The 14210-nt window shown below is 35.7% G+C and overlaps 1 protein-coding gene across 1 annotated transcript in view; it reads right to left on the reverse strand.

Annotated features, from left to right (window-relative positions):
- Window positions 1–14210, reverse strand: part of RASGRP1 (RAS guanyl releasing protein 1) — a gene marked incomplete at both ends in the record, with an annotated part of 39529 nt that overhangs the window by 13228 nt on the left and 12091 nt on the right. The window contains 4 exons of the mRNA XM_084287891.1: window positions 2436–2589; window positions 3691–3822; window positions 5787–5840; window positions 7263–7377. Coding sequence (XP_084144017.1) covers window positions 2436–2589; window positions 3691–3822; window positions 5787–5840; window positions 7263–7377 — 455 coding nt within the window. The remainder of the gene's footprint in view (window positions 1–2435; window positions 2590–3690; window positions 3823–5786; window positions 5841–7262; window positions 7378–14210) is intronic.

Consider the following 14210-nt stretch of genomic DNA (forward strand, 5'->3'; position numbering starts at 1 on the left):
GTTTTTAACTTTGTTTCCCCCCACCCATTTAATGAGAACTATTAACACTAAAAAGCAGAGACAACAGCAGACACCTGGATTCATCTTATGAAATTAAAAATGGAAGAAATACTATGAGTAATAAGTAGAGCTCTCTCTAAGATTTCATAGCATGCACTTACAGTTATTGTTTGAATGGTGAACCATAGCCAGATTTGGCTGGATGTTGAAATTTAAGCAACCACTCTCTACTGATAATTAATTTTTCAACATCTGACTACATAATTATCAACTTTGTAGCAGTTTCAGTGCAATTATAAATCAGTTTGATTAATTTATATTTTGTTGTCACCAGCTCTCTCCTTCAGAAAATGATTTTTTTTTTTTTTTTAATGCTGAACAAGTTTATATTTAATACTACTTAAAGGCTCAAGATAGCTGTAAAAGAACTGTAAGCGGCATATACTGTAAAGAAGTTCAGGTACTTAAATAATGCAAGGGTCTGGTATTGTAATGACTAATTAAAGAGCCTCAACAGTAAAGCAGGTTCTTATAAGAGAGCATAGGATCCTTGTATTTTATAGCTATGCATTAAAATGATTTCCAAGTGCAAGCATACCTGCAGTCATTACTTTGTGAACACCACTCCCTGCATTTTTTGCTGCAAGATACAAGGTGTCTCCTGGAAGATTTTGCTATGTGCTGTATATGTGTAGGGGATCAAGTATTCCTTTCTCATTTTCAAATGACTGAGTCTATAAGTAGTTATGCCAATGACTGATAACATAACAGGCCATTTGCAGTCTCGTTCCTGCTATATTCTGCCCTGTTAGAAAAGGATTCTGTGGCTTAGCATATTGTGAATACATTCTGCAAAGAGTTAATGATTAAAGCTATTTCTTAATTACACACTTTTTTCCTGATCTGAGGTTTCAGTAAACTCAATTTATACCAAAATGCATGCAGGTATGTAACTGTAATTTGGAGTACTACGACAAATCCAAGACTCTGACAGCAATCATACTTGCTATGTTCATTAATCACTAATTATTTTATGTCTGCACAAAGCCTTGAAAGCATTAAGACTTGTATAAGCTTTAAGTATTAGTACTGCCTACAGGCAGCATGTCTATGCATGACTTTGGTTGCACAGCTCTTTGAATTTAGCACAATACTTGAAGAGTCACGTGCAGTCAGCTCAAAATAAACTACACATAAACTACACTAACACATGACTGAAATTTGCAATCTACTGAGAGCCACCTTCCTTACTAGACCTCATTTTCAAATTCTGCTATTTTGAGAAAAAAAGTGTCTGATTTTTTCTCTGCTTTCAGTGTTATCACATTGACTTTGCAGCTCAATTACATTTTGGTGTCTAATGTTTACTATTCTGTTTCATCTGTGAACTGTACCATGTTTGAATAAAAATAACAGATCATAAAAGGATGCAAGTGAGGCCAAAGTGTGTAGGGAAACTAGCATCTTAAAATGCTGTTTTCTCGACTGCTTACTTATCCTTGGTTTTTTGTTACACACACACACACAAAAAAAAAAAAAAAAAAAAAAAAAGGGAAAAAAGGCAAGCACAGTCCAGTGACTGCTTATGCAGAAAAGTCCTTAGTCACTGTATGAGAATGATGCATTGTTTCCTACTTTCCTATTGCCACAGGAAATTAACACTCTGGGAGCTTTCCAAGTTTCCTTCATACCTTTTCAGCTTGACTGATGATTTGAGTCAAAGGATGATGTTTGTTTCTGTGCCCAATTATACCAGTTGTTCTAATAGGGACAGATTATTTGGAAGAAGATTGTTTATTCCTCTTCCTTCCAATGGACCCTGCCCTGACTCTCTTGCATAGCTACCATAGCTACTTAAAAGCTTCTACTCTCCCTCCCCCCCCCCCCCCCCAACTGTAGGGAAAAGAAAGGTACTCAGAATAAGTATCACTGGCCAATTCAATTCCAGTAAGACAAGAAGGGCCTGGACACAGACATAGGCATATATTTGTCCATACATATAATTGTTAGCATAAAATTGAAAAAATTTCAACTCATGACACTAACACTCTCTCAACAACAGTTGGATTTGGTCCATGCATATATCTGTATGGATATGGACAGCACAGACCAAGGAATATTCTTAACACACAGCATGCATCAGTATCCTTCTCTAGAAGACATGATAGTTTAGCCCTGCATATGCAAGTTGAGCTGTAATCAGTCTGCTTGATTTCAGGGCCAGGGAACAGGCCTTAACTACTTCATTTTGTTGTACTGATACACAGATAACAGTTTTCTCAGCTGGTTCTGTAATTGACCTCGACGTTACTAGCTCTCCAGCAAAACTGTTTTACTTGCACTGCAGGGTTAATCTTGTAATACTATTCCTCTCACATCTTTTCTACATCATTCCTGCTTTTGTTTTAAAATATGAAACAAAATAAATTACTTACTGATATTCTTCTGAAAGACTTAAATTCCAGATAGGTAAGGTGGTCTGACAGCTCCTCTGGCTCAAGGTGATCAAAAAGAAGTGAAACTTTCCGTTTCTTGCTGGTGTTAGCCTTTACACGCTGTGTCAGCTTTCTAGACCAGTCCCTGGAATTTCTTTTAGAGAAATTTTAAAAACAGAATTACCCCGAGTTATCTTCTGAAGATAATTTTTTTTTCTTCTCTTTATAATACAAAATTTACATTGTTTTCATGTTTTACTGCATTAAAAAGTTGATTACCTGAATTTCTAAACAGCAAGTTTCTGTCACATATTACAGATTATATAAGAATACATTAGTATTACATTAATGAAGCACATAAGTACAGTACAACTATATTACTAAACAAAACAAGATCATATACTGCACTTTCCGAACTGCTGTCCTAACTTTGGCTTTATGGAACGTGTACAGTGTTCTTCGATTTATTAGGTCTTAACATATTTCATTGACCTGCATCTGAATAAGAATTATTCCTCCTATGATAGTTGTCTTCAGAGTAATAAAATTTACTTGAGTATGAAAAACTAAATATCATCTTTCATAAACAGATATAAAATGCATGCCAAGTTCTGCTTTGTGTTTGCCTGTGTATTTCCAAAGTACGAATTTATAGTTAGGCAGTTCCACAGTTGTCTTACCCTAACATAACAAGGAAGGTTCCCTTCCCAAGACAGAACTATGCTGTAGAGTTTTATGTACAGATGTAGGGTTTGTTCATGACAGTATAAGTCATCCTACAGCTAGAAATCACACAAAATAAAGAGTCTGACAATGCAATAAACTGTATCTTCTATCTTACCTTTGGCTTTAAAATGCAAACACATTTTACCTCCTTTATTACCCAATTAAAGTTTACTTTCCTTTTTCATCAACTGAGTCAGTAAGACCTTCCAAAACCATTAGGCCTCTACAAATTTTCTAAGTTCCCTGGATAGAATAAAATTTATCTGGTACAGAGCACAGTCTACACAACAGTTCAACTGAACGTCAGCCATTCTTGAAAGGCATTCTATTCTTCTATGTAATATATATTTTGACTATAATAAGGTATACATTCTTCTAGGATAAATAACAGTCAACTTATCTTATTACAGACTAAACCTAACCCACTGTAGGATCATGACCCTGTTGTACTGGAAAGATATTATATTTGAATAAAGGAAATTCAGAACAAAAGCTTGTTTTCTAAGCATACTGAAAATTCTGCACTCACATTTGAGTTGTGTCAATTAGACGACAGTGTAACTCCTCACCATTAGCTTTAACCAGTTCTTGAAATTCCTCCATAGTTGCGGATAGTTTAGAGTCCATTTTGAACATAACCCAAAACTCTGTAATCCAATATCTATTGTATGGTGAAAAAACAGAAATACAAAAATAAAGATGTTGCTTTACCATGAGTAAGGCTGAAACTTAGATAGTTGCTATAGATGCTCCAGTTTATCATTTGTTTTTGATCAACTTTTTGATCAACTTCAGGGGATAAACCATGCTTTTAAATGCTTCTGCTTTATTCTATCAGAAATCAAATATTCAAGGTTAAAAAAGAAGCTACTTATTTCTGTATATAGAAATTCTGTATAAAACTATAGTACATTTTTGAATGGAATTCAGTAATTCAATATTAAATCTTCTGTTTTCACATTAAATTTAGGTAATATGCATGCTGATTATTTTCTTCATGATCTCACAAATATCTTCTATATTCCTTTAGAACTTGAAATAATTCAGTCTGAAAACGCACTGCACTAGTCAGAATTTTAACTATTAACTGAAGAAAAATTTACTATTTAAATTTATTTGTTTGGTGGTGCACCAAATATCTTCTGAGAACTACACTTTTCTGTGTTGGGCATTCAAAATGTTTCTGTCATGTATTTTATATTTCAGTTCCCATATGTGAATTGTCACCCATTGTGGTAAGTTGAACCTGGTCAGCAACTAAACAGCGACCCAGTCACTCACTCATTCCTCCCTCCTGCAGCAGGACCAGGAGAGAATAGAAAGGGCACAAGTGAGAAAAACTTGTGGGTTAAGATAAAAAGAGTTTAACAATCGAATAAAAGAAGAAGAAAAAAAAAAGAAAAAAAAAAAAAAGAATGAAAAAACACCACCAAACAAGTGTTGCAATGGCAATCACTCACAATCTCTCATGAGCAGACCGAAGCCCGTGCATTATTCAAGGTATAGCTACTTTGGAATGGCAACTCAATTTTTATTGTTGAGCATGTTGTTATATGGCATGGAATATCCCATTGTTCAGTCTCGTTCAGCTGTCCCAGCTTTGTCCCCTCCCAACCTCTTGTTCACTCCTTGCCTACTCTCTGGGGTGCAGGGTGGGAAACTGAGCAAGCCTTGATGCTATGCAAACCTGTGCAAACACTGTTCACCACAGCAACATTTTACCTGTTATTGTAAACACCATTTTAGTCATAAATTCGAAACACAGCACCATACAGGCAGGTACGAAGACAATTAATACAATCCCAGCCAGACCCAGTACACCCATACACATAAAGATCTGTGCTTGTTGGAAAAATGGAAATGCATGCTCTCATGGATGCATACATGTATATATATCAGTCTGGCAGGAAGCAAAAATGTTCCCTGACCACACACAATAGCAAAGCACTCTGACCTAACAATCTACTTTGAGATTCTAGAATCACCATTTAAACAAACAAACACTTTCATAACTGATGCTAGTTATTTCCTATTTCACGTAAAGAAGAATTATCATATGCTAATCTGTTACCAGAGCTGTATCTTTATTTCCTCCTTTTTGTTTTCTCTACACTAAGATATCAAATTTTATCACATTTAGTCCAAAAGAAAAAAAAAAAGTGATAAGCAATCCAGGATATTTCAAGTGACTAAGAACAGTTACTAGGGAAAATTACCTAATAAATACAATGGTGTATTTATTAGGTAATGGTGTATTTATTATGTATTTTGCTTAGTATTAAAGTAGCTGCAATATCCTACATCATTTTTTTTTTTTTAAATAGACCTATATAATAATATTAGACACAACGCTACTGATTCCTGAACACTGTCAATTCTCACTGATGTTCAAGGTACAGCCTTATACAGAATCAGTTTGAAACTGACCCAGTAATTCATGCACTGACTTTAATGGATCTACACAAGGCTACCTGGACATTTTTTAAGTTGCTAAAGTGAAATTTGAAAAGATGAAGAAATGCAACTCTTTCTCTTTCAATGTCATCTTAAGATATGCAAAAGCATTCTTCTATATGGTACAGGAACAACTGCAGACTAATAGCTACCATATGAGAATATTCTTACCTCACAAAATAGCATATCTTTACACATAGCATGGAAGATTTCTTTTCTAAAGCACTAAGATAGGTAGAAAACTGTTAAGGAAAATCATATTTATTCACATGATATGAAATGTAGCATGCTTAATATTTCCCTACCTTTAAGTATAGTAGGAATCATTCTCATGGCATATTATAGTTTTATACAAAGGTATAGAAATTATGTTCCAAGATCACTAGCAAATGTTTGCTGTAAATATGACAACTCTGAGTAATACTGATGTAACTTCCCAAGTATAGACTGTTAAATACTGAAATGACTGCTTTGTACACATACTTCACAATTTCTCATAAAAATCACTTGCATATCTCACTAAAATTTGAAACAATACCAAATATATCAATTATGTTTAATTAATAAATACTCCAGTTTAGTATGAGTCACTGAAGCTTTTCAAAAAAGAAAAAAAAAAAAAAGGAGTATATTTTCTTTTAAATATAAACAGCTATATAAAATACTCCTTGCTAATCTCACCCCTCTGACTGCAATAGTTTTCATTTGACATGCTCTGGTACCTAGAAAGAAACATCCATACTTTTAGTCTATTAGCTCTGTAAAACACATATTCTTATATTGTAACCAATACCTTATGAAGACATGGAAGATACATTTGGAAAAAATATATTATATGTATCTTCAGTATTCTGCTGTAGATAATACATATATTTTCAGTACTACAAAAAATAATTTAATGAAAACACCTTGTAGATTCTCTCACAGATTGATTGAGATTAACTGCAGCTGAAATCTTCCCCAAATGAGGAGAGAAAATCCTCAAAATGTACCTGTATTAAGTGCTTAAATGAGACTGACAGTAGAGTTCATGAAGTCTGAAAAGATTTTCCAAGTATTTTGAAGTGCTCTGAACAAACCACCTGAAATTAAATCATTCCTAACTATCCAAAATCACTCATGAAATTTGTGGGAAAATTTGCACGAGAAAGAATACTTGTAGAAAATTGTCATCTCCAGGTGATAAAATCAGACTATTTAAAAAAAAAAAAAATATGCTTTTGTGCCTTTTTCTTCTACTTGTATAGAGGAGAGAAAAATAAAGAGAAATCTGGACCAGTCCCAGGTTCATAGTATCTAACTAAGGTGCCTAATTTAATCTAACACCTGTTAGATATTCCCTAGGTATTTCTTCCACAGCTAATGGAGGGTGATTTATCCTACTTAAAATCTGAACTGGAATTTCATCTCTCTCTGTAGATCATAAACTAAACCAAACAGACAAAAACAAACAAAAAACAAAACAAAACAACACTAAAACAAACCAAACAAACAAAAAAACATTATACAGCCACAAAATTTGTAAGGAGCAAATCCATTGTTTTATTAGCGAAACAGTAGTATACCCCTAAATTAAGTATTCTACACTTACCTATTTTAAAATTGTCAAGTATATCTAATTTTACCTTAACAACAGTTGGATATTACAAAGGATATAGATCAACAAGTTTCTGGAGCATGTCTGCAGAGGAGATGAAAAACTGATGCATGGTCAGAATCATCTTTAGCAGCTGGTTGTTCTGATAAGCATTTCCTTCTAAATCTGAAAAATAAATAAATATATATATATATATATAGGAATCTTGATACAATTTCATAAACAACATGCAAGAGGCTTCTTCAGAACAATAATTTTAATCATGCCTGTTTGTCTATGCTGTTTGACAGACAGCAGTTACGTACTGACTTAGGAAGTCCATCTTTTTTGTGATAAGAGCTATATAACATTTAAAAAACAAAAAGCTTTGTCTCAAAAACAGTCAAGTATTTAGACAAGTATACATAATGATCTGAGCCCAGCAACAATAACTTAAATAGTTAGCTTTAGGCAGGTGAGATAACCTTTGAATCAATGAATTGAGGAGCAAGAGAGTTAAGGCTACCGAATCATATAAGTCAGTGGCATGACTGAACTCATGAAAGGGAATTGAGATATTCTTAAGTGCTTGTGAACCTTTTTCTGTTGCTGACACATATAATCCTGAAGTATACACACAGGTTAGGACCTATACCTAGAAATGCATGGAATGAGACACAATGTATACAGAAGTCTAGGGGTTAACTGATGCATACTTAGCAGTGGACCTAGAAGCCGTAATGAATTTCCTTGAACTGTGTATTACAAGGATTTCACTTGAAGGACATTTTTAGACTACATTTGTCTTCTGGGTATTGTATTTTTTTTCCATATTTGGAAAAGATCAAGGACATCAAATATATCAGAATGTTTTACAACGTTTCCATTTCTGTTACACACACTTTAACTACTTTGTTAATATTAACAGGCAATGGTTGTGTACAGACTGCCATGAGACAAACTAGGTAGCTTGAAGTGGAATTAGACACCTTTTCAAAATGTATTTTTCAATAATTTTTAAATATTTAGTCCTCTATCAGGACAAATGCAGTTGCCATTTAACAAGAGCAGTATGCAGAAGTACAGTAAGGCAAAACAGAAGAGGCGGGTGAAACAGCAGATCTGGAACATAAGAAGTGGAATATAATGGTAGAGGAAAAAAAAATAATAAATCGCACAGCACAGAAAAAGGAACATTAAGCTGAGTCCACTCACAAGACAACATAATCTGTGTTAGTCACTGAGCAACAATTGCCATGCCCTTATACAGGGAGGTACCAAATGTGAAGAGAGGACCCCAAAACCCAGGGCTTTCCTTTTGATCAATACATTGGATCTTTGGTAGAACTAACAAAGCCTGATAGCTTCTAGATGTGTCTCCTCTATTCTTCACAACAGCCCTATTCACACCCTTTACTGCCCCCTGGAAATCTTTGCCTTCTCTTCCCTGTATCAATGCCACAAATCCCCACTCATGCTTACAGAGAGCCAACACAGGGCAGTACATGCTGTGACAGGACCCTTACAGTCAAATCCAGCCATACACACAGGAGGCTCACCCCACTGCCCCTACACCAACTTGGGCACCAAGCTGGATGTCTCCCTTCTGCACAGTCAATTCTTTACAGAGTCCTGTCTTTCCATCAAATTTTTGCATTGTATGATCATTTTAAGCTTCTTTGATAAATTCAGCAATTCCATCACTTTTTACAAATTTCGGTCAAAACAAGTTCATGAAATCTTTTCAGGTAAGGGGGGTATGGGTGGGAGAGGTGGTTTATGGTTTTTTGTTTGTTTGGTTGGTTGGTTGGTTTTTTAAAACAGCTGATGCAATACATACTAGCCCAATATTTTAAGGCAAACAGAAATGTTTGCAGCATCACAACAGAGCACACCACAACTGAGTCAGTGGGCAGTAGCATCTCTTAGTGACTCAGTTAGAAAGGCTCTAACTGAAAAATTTAGGTGTGTAGAAAACATGGCTGTACGTATAACCTCAGTCTGATAAACTTACAGAGAGAAAGCACTGGAGAGTTAGGAGAATAAGTTGCAGAAAATTTCCTATGAGCAATTGCTATCAATGCAGAATTTAAGGCTAAGCTTTTCAAAAGCCAAACCTCCCTGCGCTTACACTAAGAAAACAAGTAAGATGATAAAAGTCCTGAAGACTAATCTCTGTAGTGTTATTCTCAGCCTCTTTTAATAGAGTGACAGGTTTAAGTTAACAGAAGCACTTGCAGATATGTTTAGAGATTTGTGTGCTCTTTGCCACACTTCCAATTTTGTTTTCACGTGTTAGCTGAGCTCCAAGGTCGTGACAGTGCATTCACCACTCAAGAAATACAGAAGACTCTGCTTAGCATATGATTCAACTAAGATGATACGAAGAGCTTAAAAATACCCTGTTACCAACCACAGGCACATCCTTAAACGTCTAGGGCTTTTTGGTAGCAATGTACAGGAACTGTTAGTACTCCTGCACTACAACAACAGTATAAAGGTTTAGTTTCCTTTCAGGGAATCAAGTAGAGCTAAAGAATAATAAGCATTTTGAACTGTATAAATACATGTTCTCTCAGTGTAGCAGATAGAAACCAGTCATTTTCTGTAGTATGGGATATACTAATTGTATTTAACTACCCACTGTTTGCACAGATAAGAGAGAAACAGGCCATCTGGAAAGGCTACACTGGAAATCAGTTGAGTCAGGACTCTTAATTGATGGCATAAGAAATTGCAATTGGGCGAAGAGAGTTGAGTAACTGGAAAGAGAATACTAACCAGCAATCTCCAAAAAGGGACATAAACTAAATAAAAATATTGACTTCTTAAATACAGAAGTTACTCTAACAGATCAATGTAAAATAAAAATTAACGTTGGTGAATAGTCATCTGCATCACGCTTAAAAAGTTCTTGAGCCGACTTTTGACTTTTACTACAAGTTCTCAATTTTACAGCATGAACCAAAGTTTACACATCTCCTGTTCATGTTCTCACGTAATTTCATTCATTACTCAACAGAACCTATTACAACATTCATTATACAACAGATTTTTTCTGTTCTTATTTCTACTAGAACTATAAACAGTTTCTATTTCTACTAGAGTATAAACAGTCTGGTAGAGCAGGTGTTGTGTGCCAAGGCACTGAGGACAAAACAGCAAGTTTTGCCAGAGAAGTAGGGAATTCACAGGAGAAGGCTGGGACATCAGGAATCATAACGTGTTTTCAACTCTTTAGTATCTGGCTTTTTGTACTATTCCAAGTGTTTTCAACAAGAGTAAAGTTCTTTCAGGTCTATCACATAGAGGTTGGTATCAATTTTCATCTTTTTTTTTTTTTTTTTTTTTTTTTTTTACAAAACTTTTTGTTTTGCTATGGCTTACATCTAATGGGTCTTGTTTAACCAGAAAAGCAGTTCAATGTATCCTTAACTTGAAAGCTGAAATGATTACATGCACAACTATTATTAAGTATGTAGAGCTGTAGTTAAATTACCTGCTTTTAAGACATGCTCAATATAGGTCACACCCTGCTGACAAGGACAGCAAATAACTATCTTAGCAGCTTCTCCTCTGTGCATATTCCAAACTCTTCTATCAAGACGTACAACAGGTACCACTTGGTACCATGTTCCAAAATGCACTTTTATCCTTTTTTTAGTCTTTTTAATTTTCTTTTTCTTTTTTTTCCTCCATATTATAAAGGTGCACAGAAAAATAGCACATTCTGCTTAATGTTAGGTCAATACACTTAATGGAACTGTCTTGCATAACAGAAGTGGATTTTTGCTTCAAAACATCCAGATCTAACTATCTTACAAGAGAGGTGGACTTTACAATATTTTACAGTAACATATAATTATTTTGCACACTCTAATGCATTACCGTTTTGTGCTATCCATTCCTCCACTGCACCAATAATTAAAAGGTTCAATCTACACAAAGAAAAACATTGTATTACTGATGGTTTAAAAAACAAACACACACTGCAGCCACAAATCTGAAGGTTCCCAGTACCGTCCAGCACTGAACAGCAAACTTGTATGGGATTGTAACAGCACACAATTTTACAAACACATCTGATACCAAATATGTAATGTCATATTCCTGCCAGATCTATGAAAGAAGCACTTTTCAAGTAATGCACTATGACTCCAGCTCAGTTGCAGAATTGTCACTGGTTATTTCACACCTCTGACCACTAGATCACTTCTTTTTAGAAGAGCTAACCTGCTAAACATAGCCATGTGTAAGGAAGTTACAAAAGTCGTGGTAAACTATCTTTGTGCAAATGCTGAAGCCAATAAGAGGGCTTTCCTGACTCTCTTGCAAGACTGTCTCTGACTGCCTCTACAGCATTCTCTTGAACCTCCAGCAGTGCTTTTTTTTTTTTTAAAAAAAAAAAAAAAAAAAAAGTTTGAGACTCATTTTCATTTCCGTTTGTATACCTGTTTCTAACCACACACCCTGCTGAGCAGAAACCACTAAGTGAACATTAAATAAAGTGGCATGGGTGTGTTTCAGTTAGTCAATTTACCTTAACAGAATGCTACAAAATACTGTATAAGCCTTAGCTTTGTTTCACTGCAGAAAAATGTAAGTAGTCCATCGGTTACATTCTTTTTCTCCTGTAAATACCCTTAATGTGTTGTTTTAATAAATAATCTCTGAAGCAAACAAGAAAGCAGGAAATGAAAATACTTTTCCAGTATTTAACTACATGAGTACAAAGAGCACAAAGAAATATAGGGCTGAATATTTTAGTATCCATACAGTAACAGAATGCCACTAAAATTATAGCTATGAAAGTTCCATTGCATATGTTACACTTAGAACAAATGAGAGTAAAAACATCCCAACCTAGGTGTATCAGCCACTCTACTGCATGGAGCCACCGGTTGGAGCATGTGATCTGTGATTTAGAAATAGGTGAACTATATCACTTGTTCCTAGAATAATTAGAAGAATCAAAGTACTCAAAAGCTAATAAGCAAGGCTGTAACAGTTGCCTGTTTTTCACCATCTCCTGGCAGCCACCAAGCCTACAGTAAATGTGCTTACTAGAAAAAGTATGTTCTATAGGCTGTATCGTTGTACTAGGACCTTCCCACTCATGAGGGCAATCATTAGGCAACAGGAAGAATGCCAAAATGTCTTAACTGAACTTAATTTTGGAAGAAAGAAGTTAGTTTTTCCTAGGTCTGAGAGGCCTTTATTTCATAAGCATTTCTTTACCAGCCAGTTCTAACTCTATCACCTACTGTACAATTTGAAATGAATCAGAAGTGAATCACAGAACCCTGACATCACATGAATAGTGATTATACTACTAAGAATACAAATAACTTCTTGTAAGCTACCTGAAGTCTTCCAGTCATTATCAAAAGCTACCATCAAAAACAACACAACACAAGAAAGCATCAAGCAATTGCCAAGTAGTCCAGCAAAATGCAAAGCTGAAACTCATGGGTTGCTATATTAACGTTGCTGTATAATATTCTTCAAGACTTCTGCAAAGTGTTTTTTCATTTTGTTATTTTCCTGGTAACTTAAAGAAGATGGTGTGAGGACAGTGTTATAAATGTCTGTAAAGATTATTAAAGCAGCATCTGATAGCAAAACTGGGGCAAGTGATGTTTTTAAGGTTTAGCAGCAGGAAAACTTAATGAAACATACAGACCTGTGTTAAATAAAGAGCTACATGTGGAAGTACCATGCTAGGGTTTAGTGGCTGAATTGAAATAGCTGTAAGACAGTATCGCTGCCCCAAATATTATGAGATAACTTAGAAAGGCTAGAAGGAGCTGAAACTGAACAAAATATTTCCTGAATACTTCATGGATACTTTCTGGAACTTTACCTCACAGATTGGAACACTATTCCCTGCAATCATTCTGTTTCAATTCAGTTAAAAACTTATACAACACATAATAACCTTACTATGGGCTTATTATTCCCTTTTAGCAAGGGAATTTGCTACCCTGCTAAGGAGGCAGTCATTTAACTCTGTTTGTTCAACTGATCAAATTTGGACAGAATCAGATTCTTAAGAAGCCATCCTCCCAACTATTAGTTATGACTGTAATATCATAGAACAGAATCACAGAATGGGCTGGGTTGGAAGGATCCTTAAGGACCACCCAGTTCCAACTCCCTGCCATGTGCAGGAAAACTCCCACCAGACCAGGCTGCCCAAAGCCCCATCCAGCCTGGTCTTGAACACCTCTAGGGATGGGGCATCTAGAGGTTCTCTGGGCAACCTGCTCCAGTGCCTCACCACCCTCTGAGTAAAGAATTTCTTTCTAATGCCTAATCTAAATCTACCCTCTTTTACAGCCATTAGTCCTTGTCGTATCACTGCACCCCCTCAAAGAGTCCCTCCCCAGCTTTCCTGTATGCCCCCTTTAGGCCCTGGAAAGCTGCTATAACGTCTCCCCAGAGCCTTCTCTTCTCCAGACTGAACAGCCCCAGCTCTCTCAGCCTCTCTTCATAGGAGAGGTGTTCCAGCCCTCTGATCATCCTTATGGCCTTCCTCTGGACTCACTCCAAAAGTTCCATGTCCTTTTTATGTTGGGTAATGCCATCACCAAGAGCTGAGAAACAGATTCAAACTAAACTAGGGTGTTTACTTTTTGAGTCATAAATAGCCTTATTTGTTACAGGCAGGTGAAAGCTCAGTTAACGTAGACATCAGGACTAGAGGCTAATGTTCCCATTCCAATGCAGAATTGGTTTTCTGTAAGCCAGTGTGTTTCAGAACCAGTTTAATTTGTTGCTAAATTGACCAGTGATGAAGATACCAGTCTCTGTAGGTGACTTATTCCAGCACTTGACCATCTGTGTCAGAGTTCTTCCTGTTGCCTTAAGTTTTTGATTAGAAAATGTGAGCAGCTTCAGGATATTACATCCAACCCCCAGTAGAGAGAAAAAATACTCTGTTTTCCTTAGCAATGTATTTTTTTCTATTTAAAGATTTCTTCCCTCATCTCTTTTCTCTATTAGGAAACATTAATATT

Source organism: Netta rufina (assembly GCF_964035555.1).
Source record: "Netta rufina genome assembly, chromosome: 5".
In the NCBI taxonomy this organism is placed as follows: domain Eukaryota; kingdom Metazoa; phylum Chordata; class Aves; order Anseriformes; family Anatidae; genus Netta; species Netta rufina.